We start from the raw sequence: 16,392 nt of genomic DNA, 5'->3' as shown, positions 1-16,392 counted from the left end.
AGGAGAGAAAGATCAAACATGGGAAGTGGGATACACAGCAGACTCATAGAATGGCAGATGTCCTAAACAACACTCCGGCCTCAGAATCAGCCCTTAAGGCATTCGGATCTGGCTGAAGAGCCCATGAGAGTATTGTAGGCATGGAAAGCCAAGATACCATGGAAAAGAAAAAAAGAAGAAGACCTAAATGAAAGATCTCTGTTAGTGAGATCCCAGTGGAAAGAACGGGGCCATCAAAGAAGGAGGTACCTTTCTCTGAAGGGAGGAGAGAACTTCCACTTTGACTGTGACCCTATCGGAACAAGATCAAAGTCAGCGAACTCTAAAGGCTTCCATAGCCCTGGCAACTCATGACTAGAGCCTAGGGAGATTACTGACGCCATGAACAGGAGTGTCAAATTGTTAAGTCAGCAACAGGAGTCACTGTGTACTTACATCCCATGTGGGATCTGTCCTTAATGCATTGTCTAATGTGCAGTGATGCTATAACTAGTACTGAAACAGTATTTTTACACTCTGTGTTTCTGCGTGGGTACAAACTGATGAGATCTTTACTAATTACATACTGAATCGATCTTCTGTATATAAAGATAATTGGAAATGAAAAAAAAAAAACCTGGTGTTAAATTGGAAATGGCATAGAAAATTAATTAATTTAAAAATATATATATTATGTAGGATCTCTGTCTTTAATGTGCTGTACACCCTTATTTAATGCTATAACTAGTACTCCAACAGTATTTTTTTTTTCTTTTCTTTTCACTTTGTGTTGCTATATGGGGGCAAACTGTTGAAATCGTTACCTAATATATACTAAACTGATCTTTTGTATACAAAGAGAATTGAAAATGAATCATGATGTGATAGGAAGGGGAGAGGGAGCGGGAGGGGGGAAGGTTGTGGGTGGGAGGAAAGTTTTGGGAGGGGGAAGCCATTGTAACCCATAAGCTATACTTTGGAAATTTATATTCATTAAATAAAAGTTTAATAAAAAAAATAAAATAAAATGGTCTATACCCAGATGCTTGCATTGAGTTTTTCTTGGTATCTTAAAAAATCAGGCTACAAAGATTTTTGGAAGTTGAACTTTGAACTGGTTAAAATGCATACATTTCAAAAGGATGACTAGTTGTGAATACTTGGCCAGATAGTAATTGCTAGCTACAGGTAGTGAAAAAAAAAAATCATTTCACATTTTTACTATGCTTTCCAGTCTAGAAAGTTTCCTATATGTTAGTGACTGTGACAATCCAAAAAGTATGTTTAATTTTATTTTATGGATAAAATAATTTCAGACATAGAAAAAATGCTAGGAAGAAAAATTAGGCCCAGATAATAGGTCACATATAATGTTGAATAAACTACCAATCATGGAAAACAGTTATTGCAAAATCATGTCTTAATGTTCCGCTGGACAAGCATCGTTTCCTTCAATCTGTTTATGTTAGGTAAATGATTTATTTCTTTTCTTCCCCTGGCTTTTTCAACAGATTATTGATTTTTGTATATTTCTTTCTCAAATATAGGCCATTTGATGCTATTGATTTCCTTCTGGCAATACTTAAGCTTTTCATTTTCACTCACTTCAAAATATTTTTTTAATTTTACTCTAGACTTCTCAATTGATTCATAGGTTATTTAGAAAGATATTATTTGTTTAATTTCTGAATACTCTCAGAATTTTCAGATGTACTTTTGTTATTAAGTTCTTTTTTGTCTATTTTGCTTAGAATCATACTGTGTGTGATTTCAACCTTGTTAAACTTGTTGAGATACCTTTGAATATACAGAATATCTCAGTGACTATTCCCTATGAACCTGAATGCTGTTGTCTATAGAGTTCTACAAATGTCAGATAGTTGAGGACATGTTTGTTGACAATATTGCTCATGGTTTCTTTATCCTCATTGATTTTATCTTGCCTTGTTTTATTAATTACCCAGAGTGGAGTTGTCATCCCAGAGTATGATTGTGGATCTATATACTTCTTTAATGTTTGGCATTGTTATTTCTTATATTTTGAATCTCTGTTATTAATGTCATAATATTTAGGATTGTTATGTGCTCTTAATAAATTTATTCATTTGCCAGTATGAAATATCAATTTTTTTTTTATTTTTGACAGGCAGAGTGGACAGTGAGAGAGAGAGGCAGAAAGGTCTTCCTTTTGCCGTTGGTTTACCCTCCAATGGCCGCCACGGTAGGCGCGCTGCAGCCGGCGCACCGTGCTGATCTGATGGCAGGAGCCAGGTGCTTCTCCTGGTCTCCCATGGGGTGCAGGGCCCAAGCACTTGGGCCATCCTCCACTGCACTCCCTGGCCACAGCAGAGAGCTGGCCTGGAAGAGGGGCAACCGGGACAGGATCGGTGCCCCGACCGGGACTAGAACCCGGTGTGCAGGCACCGCAAGCCAGAGGATTAGCCTAGTGAGCCGCGGCACTGGCCGAAATATCATTTTTTTTCTAATGATATTCCTCATTTTTAAATAATCTTTGATACTAATAAAGGCACCCCAATCCTCTATGGTTAGTATTTCCTCACACATCTTTTGCCAAACTTTTTGTTTTAATTTATTTATGTCTTAATCTTTAAAGTAGTTTTCTTCTACAGAAAGATGCAATTGTACATTTGAGGATTGCTTTTTGTCTCATGTTTGAACTATTTCTGTTGCCCTAGTTACTGATATGATTGGTTTTGAATCTCTTGCATTGCCAAAAGTTTCAGGGATTCTTTTTATTTCAGTAGGAAAAAAGTTTTAAAAATACTCTCACAACTGAACAATCTCCTAATATCACAGTGCTTCCTTCTCTGTACCATCAAGTCAATAAAATCTTGGCACTGAAAATTCCAGTTTTTCACCATGTAATTTTAAGTAACTTTGAAGAGCACTTGAAGAAAATAACAGAATGTTCCTGGGCAAAAATATATTTCTTAAAAGTACAAATACTCTGACAAAAACTGCAAAAGCAAACCAAAACTTCAATCCATCAAATCATGTAGGAGGAGAGGAAGCCTAGTTGCATTTGGTACTATGCTAGCTGAACTCTTTTTATTCCCTAGGAAGATTGATCCTCTTAAGTCTCATGCAAACAATAAATCACAGCTTTCCTAATATTTCAGTTTCTGAAGATGAAAGAAATATACCAACACAATTCATAAAAATGAAAGTGTTAAAATGAGCATGAATGTATAGTATGATGCTCCCTGAAACTCTATTCACCTGTTGTACTACACTTTCAGGATTCACAAACTTCATAGTGAATCTTCAGTTTTGGAGGACTAGCCAAATACTTATCCCACTCAGATTTTAGCTATCACTTTTGCTATAATATTTAGATTTATAGCATAGTACCAATGAGTGTTTTTGTTTTTCTGCAAGGCAGACAGATAATGTGTCAATGATGTAACAGGGTTTGAAGGAGGTACATCTAACACAATGGTGTGAAAATCCAGTCATCACACTTAGGAATCACAAAGGGACTTTAGTTAAGTTTCTTTGTTAAAAGAAAATAGTAACTATTATTTGAGCAAAAAAGGTTTATTTGTGAGAAAATATATATTGTATATGTGTGTGTATGTGTGTGGGTTGTGGGTATGTGTGTGATTCCATATGTGGAGTCTCAGAATTGATTTGAGACTAACATAGTAGGTTTAGAAGTAGGGAGATAAAAGACAGAAACAAAGGAATTATACACATATATACAACAGACAGCAGGAATGTACCACTCAAAATAGCCTCAAAAGAGAATCTCTACCCTGTACAACCGATCAAATCTTTCCAGGTTTTCACCTTGCTTGATCAGGGTGTGAATTCCCAGGAGATACATGTTCAGGGTAAGGTCTAGTTTCTTTGGGACCTGCCTGCCTCTCTAGCTAGAAGAGGACACCTTGACTTGCTCTCTCCAGAGGAAACTGAGGTTCTATATGGAAGGTCCATGGACTCTGTCCAGACAAAACAGTACAATTGGAAACTCTTACTATCTATAGTACAGAAATTTGAACTAATTTTTAGCATTTCATGTAGACAGAGTATTAAAGATATAAATGGAATGATTGCTTGGCTTCTTCTGTTTTCTAAGTTGGATAGAAAATTACAGTTTTTCTAGAAATAGGCATCTCATTGTAAAATGCCATTACTGTCCTTGGCACATTTTTGTGAAACAAATTACTTCAGATGATTGTGATCACAGTGGGTAATTCTTTAGACTGTAGTTGAAAGAAAAAAAAAACTTTTTAAAATGAAATCTTTGTTTATCTTATTATTGCTTTAAATTTTATTTAAGGTATGCAAATTTTATGTGTTTCATCTATACAGATTTAGGAACATAGTGATTCTTTCCATCCTTCCCTCAGTCCTGTGCACGTTCCCACATTTCTTCCTCTTCCCTCTCCTATTAACCCTCTTAATTTTTACAAAGATTTATTTTCATTTTACTTTATACTCATAAGATTAATCTTACACTAAGTAAAGAGTTCAACAAGTAGTATGAAGAAAAAAACACTGTTCCTCAACAGTAGAGACAAGGCACTAAAAAAAAATCATCAAATCTCAAAATGTCAATTTCACTTGACTACATTACATTTTAGGTATTCTATTAGCTACCACAGAAAAAAGGAGAACATATGGTATCTGGCTTTTGGGGACTGGCTTATTTCATGAAATATAATGATTTCCAGTTGCATCCATTTTGTTGCAAATTACAGGATTTCACTTTCTTTTTTTTAACTGTTGAGTAGTATTCCATAGTGTATATATGCCATAATTTCTTTAATCAGTCATCAGTTGATTGACATCTGGGTTGATTTCATATCTGTATAGTATGGACATTTTGATAATTTTTCCAATTCATGAACATGGAAGATTTTCCTATTTTTGTGTCTTTTTCTATTTCTTTCTTTAATGTTTTCTAATTTTCATCAAGAAATTTTTGACTTTCTTGGTTATATTTATTCTAAGGTATCTAACTTCTTTTGTAGCTAATGTGACTGGTCTTGACCTTGGAAACTCTTTCTCATCCATGGCATTCTCTGTGTATATAAAGTCTATTGAGTTTTGTGTGTTAATTTTATAACCTGCCACTTTACCAAACTCTTTTATGAGTTCCAAAGGTCTTTTAGTGGAGTATTTTGGTACCTCAATGTAAGGAATCATGTCAAATGTGAATAGGTATAATTCAACTTCCTCCTGTCCAATTTGTATTCATTTGAATTCTTTTTTGTGCCTAATGGCTCTGGCTAAAATATCTAGGTCTATATTGAATAGCAATGGTGAGATTGCCCTCATTTTCTAGTTCTGGATCTTGGTGGGAATGATTCCAACTTTTCCTCATTCAATAAAATACTGGCTGTGGCTTTGTCATAAATTGCTTTGATTGGTTTGAGGAATGCTTTTTCTATACTTAATTTGCTTTCATCATGAAAGGATGTTGTGTTTTATCAAATGCTTCCTCTGCATTTAGTGAGAAAATAATGTGGTTTTTGTTAATCAGTTTGTTAAGGTGATGTATCACATTTATTGCTTTGTGAATGTTGAACCATCCCTGCATATCAGGGGTAAATCCCATTTGATTTGGGTGAATGATCTTTCTGATGTGTTGTTGGATTTGATTAGCTAGTATTTTGTTGAGGATTTTTACATCTATGTTCATCAGGGATATTGTTCTATAGTTCTCTTTCTTTGTGGTTTCTTTTTCTAGTTTAGGAATTAGGGTGATGATGGCTTCATAGAAGGAGTCTGAGAGGATTCCTTCCCTTTCAATTGTTTTGAGAAGCTTGAGAAGAATTGGAATTAGTTCTTTGAATGTCTGATATAATTCAGCACTGAAGCCATCTGATTCTGGGCTTTTCTTGGTTGGGAGGGTCTTTATTATTGATTCAATCTCCATCTTGGTTATTGGTCTGTTCAGGTTTTCCATGTCTTAATGACACAACTTTGGTAGATTATATGTGTCCAGTCATCTATCGATTTCTTCTAGATTTTCCAATTTGTTGCTTATAGCTCTTTGTAATAATTCCTAATGATTCTTTTTATTTCTATGATATCTGTTATTACTCTTCCTTTTTCATCTCTGATTCTGTTGATTACGTCTTCACCCTCTGTTTTGGTTAAGGTGGCCAATGTATCAATTTCATTTATCTTTTGAAGAAACCAGCTCTTTATTTCACTGACCTTTTTGTATTTTTAAATTTAAACTTCATTTATTTCTTCTCTAATTTTAATTATTTCTTTTCTACTACTAGTTTGGGGTTTGGTTTGCTGTTTTTCTAGGTCCTTGAGATATATTGATAGTTTATTTGGTACCTTTCTAATTTCTTGATGTAGGCACCAATTGCTATAAAATTCCTTGTTAACACTCCTTTTGCTGTATCCTACTTGTTTTTTTATGTTGTATTGTTGTCTTTATTGACATCCAGAAACTTTTAATTTTTCATTTGATTTCTTGTATGGTCCACTGTTCATTAAGGAGAATGCTTTTCAGTATCCCTGTGTTAGAGTATGTTCTTGAAATTCCTTAGCTGTTAATTTCCAGCTTCATTCCATTGTGCTCAGAAAAGATGCCTGGTATTATTTGATTTTTTTGAATTTAGTGAGACTTGCTTTATGACTTAGCATATGATCTATCCTTGAGAAAGTTCCATGCATTGATGAAAAGAATGTGTATTCTGAAAGTGTTTGATAAAAGGTTCTGTAGATATCAATTAAGTCTATTTGGACCATAGTATATATTAGCTCTGTTGTTTCTTTGTTGATTTTCTGTCTTTTTGATCTGTCCATTGATGAAAGAGGAATGTTGTAGTTACCCATTACTATTGTATTGAAGTCTATGTCTCCCTTTATTTCCATTAACATTTGTTTTAAATAGTCAGACACCCTGGCATTGGGTGCATATTCATTTACTATAGTCACATCTTCTTGTTGTTGATCCATTAATCATTACATAGTGCCCTTCTTTGTTTCTTTTAACAGTTCTTATGTTAAAACCTATTTTAACATAATATTTGATATTAGGATGGCTACACTTTCTATCTATTTTAAAATAATATTTGATATTAGGATAGCTACACTTGCTAATTCCTGCTTTCTGTTAACATGGAATATTTTTCATTCTTTCACTTTCAGTCTGTGTGTATTTTTGTTAGTGAGGTTTTTTTTTTTTTTTTTTGTAACAGATAATATATGGGTATTGTTTTTTTCATCCAGCCAGCCAGCTTGTGCCTTTTAATTGGAGAGTTTAGGCCATTTACATTCAAGGCTACTGTTGATAAGTTACAACTTGGCTCTGCCAGTTTTCCATAAGCATTCATATTATTTACTTTGGATTTCCTTGGTACTCTTACTGAGAGATTTTTTGCCTTCATATTCTTTCATAATGATGACTATCTTGCTTTGTTTCTGTATGTAGCACATTCTTAAGCATCTTTTGTAAGGCTGGATGAATGTTGAAAAGTTCTTTAAATTTCTGTTTGTTATGGAAGGTCTTTATTTCACTTTCATTCATAAATGAGAGCTTTGTAGGGTACATTATCCTGGGTTGATCGCTTTTTTCTTTTAAGGCTTGGGCTATGTCTCTCCATTCTCTGCTAGCCTGCAGGGTTTCTGATGAGAAGTCAGCTCAGAGTCTAATCATGGTTCCTCTGAAAGCAATCTGTCATTTCTTTTGTGCACATTTTAGAATATTTTCTTTCTTTTTTTTCCCTCCAATTTAGACTTTATTGTTTTTTTATATTTATTCAATAGGTAGAGTTATAGACACTGAGAGTGAGAGACAGAGAGAAAGGTCTTCCTTCCATTGATTCACCCCCAAAATGGCCACTATGGCCGGCGTTGTGCCAATCTGAAGCCAGGTGCTTCCTTCTGGTCTCCCACGCAGGTGCAGTGGCCCGAGCACTTGGGCAATCCTCCACTGCCTTCCTGGGCCACAGCAGAGAGCTGGACTGGAAGAGGAGCAATCAGGACTAGAACCCAGTGCCCATATAGGATACTGGCACTGCATGTGGAGGATTAACCAAGTGAGCCACGGCAGCGGCTCCTAGAATATTTTCTTTATTTTTTATTGTTGAATTTTTGACGACAATGTGTATGGTGAAAATCTTTTCTGGTCATGTGCTTTGCCTAGATGGTTTGAGCCCAGAGCCTGTGATATGTTGAGAGGCTGGTGGCACCTCCCATTCCTTCATGGAAGCCCAGCCCCCTGTCAGTCTTTCCAGGCAGACTCAAAGTCAGTGGGGAACATATATTATCCCATCTGATAGAATTCTTGGATTACACACATGCATAAGATCCATCGGCCCATCCCCTACTCATTTCACAATGTTGCCTTCTCCCCACCAGTTTTCAGGTGTGCACATTCAAGTTGCTGCCTCCACTACTGCTAAGATGGTGTCTTGTCCTGACCAGTTGCTGGGCATGTATACATGAGCTTCTGCAGCTGCTGCTTATTTCCTAAATGACACCTGCCCTCTCAGCCACTTGCCAGGTGCCATTGTGGGGATTATGGGGAGAGAGAAACATGCTCCCTTTTTAACGTGTCCCCCCATTTTTACTGAGTGAGTATCCTATCCCTTTTAGAGCTCCAGGCTGGTTTCATGCCAAGCCCTACTTCTGGTTATATCATGAGTGGCATCGACTGCTACAGTCTTATCTGACCTTAGTCTCCAAAGCTGGTGTTTTCTCTGGCTTTTGACTGCTAGGGTAGGGTGTTGTAGCCATGCTTGTGCTGCACATCTGCCCCTTCCACACAGATCCACAGCATCTTTCTTCCTTCTGTAGAATTTCCACTGTAGTTTTCTAACTCTCCCTTGATAATGTACTTCCTCACCCCCTCGTTTATTTTCCTATTTACCCTTAGCCCAGAGCAATATGACCTTTCCCTATTCCACTATCTTGGAATAGAGGAAAAAAATCTTGAGGTGCAAGCATGCATGCTATGTTCTGTTACTTAAAGAGGTTGATCTCTTTTAGTCTTTTGTGTAAACACAGGCACAGCTTTCCTAAGAGCAGATGGCTGTTTTCTGGAGTCTACCTTTTAAGAGGGAATAGCAAATGAATTCAGTTTATTCAAGAAAATGCTTTTCTTGAAAATACCATGGTGAGCAATAAAATGAGATAGTACATTTATTTCAAGGCTTTATCCTTTAGGCTTTCTGTCAACATTGAGAGTTTACTATTTTAACTTGTAGAACCTGGGCTGATGAACTTTTCCAAGGGCCTTGACTTCACTGAATTAGATTATTTGAATCTAGGGGGAAAAGAGAGATTGCATCTTTTGACTTTAAGCCTGTGAACATAAGCACTGGGGTTTCCTTCAAATGTAGCTAAGCAACATAAAAGAGACAGCAGAATGAGGAAAGGGAAAATGCATCTTTGTTCTTTAACTACCAGCCCATTTCCTATTACCTGGGAGAACAGTCACAGAAAAGAGCAATCATACTTTCCAATAATGCAGCTCTTTGTAAATGTAACTCACTGGGCAATATCTAAATACTCACTGGTTTCTGACAGTTCCATCCATCACAATTCAGCCCTTACCCTGTCATTGCTGTAGGCTGATGGAGGCAAAATGACAGTGATTCACCTAGCCAAATAAAAGAAGCCAGGGAAAATATAATGGAAAATCACTTAGGCTCTTTGATATAGTTTTGAAATGTGTATCTTTTTCTGTCCTCTATCTTTTGTTATGTGTACATTCCAGTCTGATTACACCATTGGCACACATTTATATGACAAAACTCATTTCCCTAAAACAGCAAAAAAATATGAGTTTTGACAAGGCTACAGGTACATAAAAATGAGTTTGGTTTCCATTGTGACCTAAGTTGGATTAGAGGTTAAGGTTAGAAAGTAAATGTTGTTTTTTAACTTTATGTTCTTTTTATTGTTATTGAGGAGTGTAGTCTAAAATTTGGTGGGCATTTGAAGTAAAAAATTAATGATCAGTTATTTCACTTATTCTTATATCTTGATTAAATATTTCTATAAAATAACCTTATATGCATATGAAAGGAAAATGTTTATAGATTCACTCAACAATGGATACTAATAATACAAAAATATACAACTTTATATCTGTAACTAAGATTTTTTTTTACTATAAAAGTTATTTATTCACTATACACAGAACATGTCCCCTATAAAATGTACATGTAAATCACTAAAAAGTATAATTTGGTGGACATTTTCTCATTACAGAACATACTATATCAGTTGGGATAACAGTTCTCTGTCTGCCTCAAAATAATCTAATTATAGCACCCAGAATCTCCTTTATATCTGATGCAAAGTTAAATACTTATTTGTGGGATTATTTCCTAACATATTTGACGAGGCAGAATTAACAATTTAATATAACTCTAGTATATTACAGTTACAGCACAATAAATCGGTTTATTACAGATTGAAACATCATTTTTTCATTATTAATGGGGTGCAAACAAATACTGGATACTTTTTAAAAGGCAGATAAACCACAAAATTACTTATCTTTGATAGTATATTGGGTTTTATAATTACAGTAAGATGTGAATGGTGTAATATAGTCAAAAATAATACACCTCAAATAATGAGGCCAATGAGGCCATATGTAATGATACACTAGATTGTGCTCAGTAGACATTTATTGAATATGGGACTTATCTATTTTTCTATCCAATGACTTAGTACAATGTTTTGCCCACTGTTAAGGGCTCAATAAACATTTACTGAACATACAGTTTAGGAAAGAGGTGAGAAGAGATGGGCCCCCTCAGCTGGATGTCAAGTATAATTGGAATCTATGTGGGAAAAAGTGGTTAAAGAAGTCAACTGTATGTGGTATTTAAGCAAATATACTCAGATGCCAACAAAGCAGATGATTAAGCAGAAAATACTGGCACCAGAATAAACAAAGGCAAAATTTGCTAATAATGGCTAAAAAGGAATTTTAAGGAGAATCCGAGAAAATTTATATTGGACCATACCTTTTCCCACCCAATTCAGTTTGAGACAGACCAATAGACGCACTGTAAGAGACTATGGCTGTCTTCCTTGATATTCAGTCATCCTAGTTTCAAATAATTTATTATGGACCTGTTACCCATGAATCAATATAAACCTATTCATATTTAGGGATTAGTTTCCACAAGTACAAAATTGATCTTCCTTTTATTTGTCCTAAAATGCTTACTTTCAAACTTGAAGGGACTTCAATTATTCCACGTAGTTTTCAATAATTCTTTTATCTTTTCAGACCAGAGTCAAAATATTTGTACAGTATTCATACTACAGCACTTTCCATCCACCCTTTGGTCGCTTGAACTGCCCTTCTTTTGTTCTTTTTCCACTTTCAGGTCTTTCTTGAAGTGTAGTAAGCAGGACTGTACTGGGTATTCCAGCTGCAGTTTGGTCTATCATTGTCGGCATGGCTTCCGCTATGGCGAGGTCTTCCAGTGGGTCTTCTGTTTCTAGGACTATAAGATCTTCTATACTTGTAAGCAAAAGACCGACTTCTTGATCTCCTTCTTTCATAACTTCGGCTTCTAGAACGCCTGTATCTGTCATAATCATCACACCGTGAAGAACTGTACACATTCCTCCCTTCCTTGGCTTTCATCTGATTTGGTGTCTTCCGATCCCCCTGTGCAAACTGTATTTCAATCTGACGTCCGCAAATCCATGTTCTGTCCAGATTATGTACAGCATCTTCAGCACCACGAACATCCTCAGACTGAACATAAGCAAATCCGCTTGGACTGCGAGTGTAGAAATCAAGTGGAACATACACATCAGCTATGGGACCACAGCGACCAAACTCGCGCCGTAAATCTTCAGACCTGGTGTCGTGCGCCACGTTCCTGACGAACAGAGACGTGTTCGGGGGGCGCAGGTAGCGGGACATGGCGGCTGCGTGAGTCTCTGCCGAGGGCACTAACGGGCTCAGCAAATCTTCCGCTGCCGAACCTCAGACACACACACACACACGCACACACACACACGCACACAGAACCAGAATGCTCTGCTAGGGCGACGGCCGCTTTTCGCGAGACTTCCCTCCAGCCTGCTCCCCCACCCCACTCCTCCCAGCTCCCTGTAACTAAGATTTAAAATAAAAATAACAAACTGAAAAACCCTAACCCTAAACCTAACATTTTCCTAAATTTATTTTTAAATGAGCTGTACTAAATATTTAAATATATTTAAATTTTAAATGAACTGTACTAAATATTTAGTAAGATCACACATTGACTTAGTAATAAATATAATTTTAGATGTGGGTGTCTTTTAGATATGTGATGTTTTGAAATGTATATCATTGTGAAATGATTATCACAATCAAGCTAATTAATAATCTATCATATAATTGCCTTTTTAAATTGTGTCTAGAACACATCAGATCTACTCTATCAGCAAAGTTTAAGTCTATAATACAATATTATTAACTATAGCTATCATGATGTACATTAGCTCTCTAGAGTTTATTCATCTTGCAAAGCTGAAACCTTTTAGCCTTTGACCAACCACTCCATTTCCCTCACTACCCCTATGAATCACCATTTAATTTTAATTTTAATGTCTAAACAAAATGAAACATATTTATAGAGTACTTGTGTGATGTTTGGGAAATATATACACTGTATAATATACAAACCAGAATAAATACACCTAGCTACTCAAACATCGTTTCCTTATAGTGAAAACATTCATATCCTTTTCTCCTAGCTTTTTTTTTTATTAAAATATACAGTAAATATCATTATTTGCAATCACTATATTGTACAATTGAATACCAGAGCTTCTTTCTCCTATCTAACTGTAATTTTTAAAAAGATTTATTTATTTGAAAGGCAGATTAATAAAGAGGCAGAGACAGTGGCAAAGAGAGAGAGAGAGAGGTTTCCTGTCTGCTGGTTCACACTCTAAATGGCTGCAATGGCTGGAGCTGGGTCGATCTGAAGCCAAGAGCCAGGAGCTTCTTCTGAGTCTCCCACATTGGTGCAGGCGCCTGAGCACTTGGGCTGTCTTGTACTGCTTTTCCAGGCCATAGCAGAGAGCTGGATTGGAAGCAGAGCAGCTGGGATTCAAACCAGTGCTCATAAGGGATGCTGACACTGCAGGCAGCAGCTTTACCCGCTATGTCATGGCGCTGGCCCCTCTAACTGGGATTTTTTTTTTTTAAGATTTATTTATTTATTTGAAAGAGTTACACACAGAGAGAAGGAGAGGCAGAGAGCGAGAGAGAGAGCGAGAGTGAGAGCGAGAGAGAGAGAGAGAGAGGTCTTTCATCCACTGGTTCACTCCCCAATTGTCTGCAACAGCTGGAGCTGCACTGATTTGAAGCCAGGAGCCAGGAGCTTCCTCTGGGTCTTCCCACATGGGTGCAGGGGCTCAAGGACTTGGGCCATCATCCACCGTTTTCCCAGGCCATAGCAGAGAGCTGGATCGGAAGCTGAGCAGCTGGGACTCTAAACGGTGACCATATGGGATGCTGGCATGGCAGATGGCAGCTTTACCCACTATACAACAGCTCCAGCACCAACCCCTTCTAACTGTAATTTAATACCTATTAATCTTTTGTGAAACATGCTACAGTGAACATGAAAGTGCAAAAATATTTGTTATAATAATTTATTTTTTCTTTGGACGTATTAGGGAGCTTTAGAATGTTTGAAGGGAGATGGAATTAAAAGATATTGTGAATTTTTAGTAAACTCTGAAGTCTTCTTGTTTATTCACAAATAGGATTGTTTGATCATATGATAGTTCTGTTTTTAATCTTTTGAACTGGAATAGAGAATCTTAAAATAAACCCACATATTTATGGCCAAATGTTACCTGTTTTGTGCCTAAGCCATATGGTTTTACTTACTGTAGCAATGTAATATGTTTTGAAATTGTTACCGGTGAATGGCAAGGGTCCTTGTCTTCATGTAAGAAAGAATTCAGGCATGAGACAGAGAGTAAGTGGAAAGCAAATAACAAGGTTTATTAGGGTAGAGACATCCATAAGAACGGATGGGCACCTCTCCAGACAGAACCTGAGAGAGAGTGCCCAGTTGCTCAGACTGGGGGAGAGCAGGGTTACATGGTTGAGTGGAGAGCATACATCTGGCCAGGCCAGGCAGGCGGCTCAGCATAGAGGCAGAGGGCTGAGCGCGCAGTCTGGTAGAGGTCGGGGATTTTTAAGGGGATGGGTCTTGCCTCCCTACCTCTGTTCTTCTTGGAATAAAGGACTTCTCAGATGTAAATAGAAAAATTCCTATCTGAGTTTTACCCCTGAAGTTATCAGACAGGAAGAAGCCTGGCTGGTGCAGCCCCAGTTAGAGGAAGGATGGGCAGGACGCCCTGGGGGATCAGGATCCAGAGCAGGATATTTGAAATGCAGATACTGGGCTGCACCTGGAAGATTATCAGGCAGAAGGGGCAGGGAACCCCACCTGGCAGGTTATAGGGTAGGAGGGGTAGGGCAGGACGCAAATACTGGGCTGCCCCTGGAAGGTTATTGGGATGACTTTGAGATGCATATGCTAGACCTAGATGTCAACTGTTTAGGCCTTTGTCACATGCACATAAGCTCATATCTGACTTCCTACCTAACAAAATAAGGATCCATAACATGTCCCATTTTAGTCTTACTTAAAAATGTGTTCTGTTTGGGTTCTTTTCTGTTTCCAAATGAATTGTTATTTTTCCTATTTCTTCAAAAAATTTCATGCAGTTTTGTAAAGGATTTTATTGAATCTGTAGATTCCTTTAACTACTATGGACACTTTGACAATACTAATTCTTCCAATCCATAAATATGGGGTATATTTCCATTTATTTGTATTTTCATTTTTTATTAACATTTTATAATCTTCATGGTGTAGATGTTTTATATCCTAATTAAATTTAATCAAAAGTATCTTAATTATTTGATGCTATTATAAGCAGATTATTTTAGTAATATATTTTGGATCATTCATTGTTAATGCATAGAAATGGAATTCATTATTTTATGTTGATTTTGTATCTCACAATATTACTGTTTGTTGGAGTAGGATTTGTCTCCCCAATATCTAATGCAGATATTGAAACTCTGATATCTTAATGTTAATGGTTGGTGGATTAAGGGTCGAAACCTGGTCTAATATTGACATCTGAGGTGTGTGCCTGGTGGTATATATTTGGGTCATTGGAGGCATGCCCTCAGAAAGTGGTCTTCAAAAGAGTGTTGATTATTTAAGCTCAAGTTTTTTAAGTGCAATCTCTAATTCCTGGCTCACCATATGACTATTCTTCTGCATCCACCCTACTAACCTCCATCAGTTGCAATGCAATGGGATCAACCAGTCCTGAACTGTAACCTCCAGACTATAAGCTGAAATAAATCTTTTCTTTCCCAAGAAGTTTCTTTGAGGTGTTTTAGTTAAAGTAATGTAAACAGTCTAATACAATTGGTTCCAATGGTTTTTTGATGGGTCTTTAGAGTCTTCCACATATGCACATGATCATGTCATCTGATTTAGATGTCTTTTATTTCTTTCTCATGTCTAATTGTTCTAGATAGAACTTTTTTTTTTTTTTTTTTAAACAGGCAGAGTGCACAGTGAGAGAGAGAGAGACAGAGAGAAAGGTCTTCCTTTGCCATTGGTTCACCCTCCAATGGCCGCCGCGGCTGGCGCGCTGCTGCCGGCGCACCGCGCTGATCCGATGGCAGGAGCCAGGTGCTTTTCCTGGTCTCCCATGGGGTGCAGGACCCAAGTACTTGGGCCATCCTCCACTGCACTCCCTGGCCACAGCAGAGAGCTGGCCTGGAAGAGGGGCAACCAGGACAGGATCGGTGCCCCGACCGGGACTAGAACCTGGTGTGCCGGCGCCGCTAGGCGGAGGATTAGCCTATTGAGCTGCAGCGCCGGCTTTGTTCTAGATATAACTTTAGCGCTGTGCTGAATGGAATTAGTGAGAATACAACTGAGTGTCTGGCTCCTGATCTTGGAGGAAAAGCTTTCATTTCAACTTTAGTGTGAGGTTAGCTATTGGCTTTTGTATAAACAACATTTTATTTTATTATGTTGAGGCACAGTTCTTCTATACCTGCTTTTTGAGAACCACTATCATTAAGGTATACTAAATGTTGTCAAATTCTTTCTTTGAATCTGTTGGGGTGATCATATGTGTTTTATCCTTCATTCTGTTAGTTCATTGCATTTATTGATTTGCACATCCTGAGCCACCAGAGGAGTAATTCCACTTGATCACAATGTCTGACCTTTTAATGTATTGTTGAATCTGGTTTGTGAGTACTTCGTTGAAGGTTTTTTTTTTCTTAAAGATTTATTTTTATTTATTTGAAAGACAGGCACAGAGAGAGGTAGAGACAGAGAGAGATGTCTTCCATCTGCTTGTTTGCTCCCCAGATGGCCACAACAGCCAGAGCTG

At 37.2% G+C, this 16,392-nt stretch overlaps 1 protein-coding gene and 1 non-coding gene across 2 annotated transcripts; both read right to left on the bottom strand.

Annotated features, from left to right (window-relative positions):
* Positions 1 to 3,376: 3,376 nt before the first annotated feature.
* On the bottom strand, positions 3,377 to 3,480 carry LOC133758981 (small nucleolar RNA U13). The gene has a single exon (XR_009865875.1). It is a non-coding gene; the product is annotated as a small nucleolar RNA U13 (small nucleolar RNA).
* Positions 3,481 to 11,077: 7,597 nt separating this feature from the next.
* On the bottom strand, positions 11,078 to 11,892 carry LOC133758409 (serine/arginine-rich splicing factor 10-like). Its single transcript, XM_062189570.1, has one exon. The coding sequence runs from the start codon at positions 11,870 to 11,872 to the stop codon at positions 11,321 to 11,323; it is 552 nt and encodes a 183-aa protein (XP_062045554.1). The 5' UTR covers positions 11,873 to 11,892; the 3' UTR covers positions 11,078 to 11,320.
* Positions 11,893 to 16,392: the final 4,500 nt, after the last annotated feature.

This window comes from Lepus europaeus, chromosome 4, assembly GCF_033115175.1.
Source record: "Lepus europaeus isolate LE1 chromosome 4, mLepTim1.pri, whole genome shotgun sequence".
Lineage (NCBI taxonomy): Eukaryota > Metazoa > Chordata > Mammalia > Lagomorpha > Leporidae > Lepus > Lepus europaeus.
Note: the sequence above shows the minus strand (reverse complement) of the source record. Positions and strands in the feature narration are given on the sequence as shown.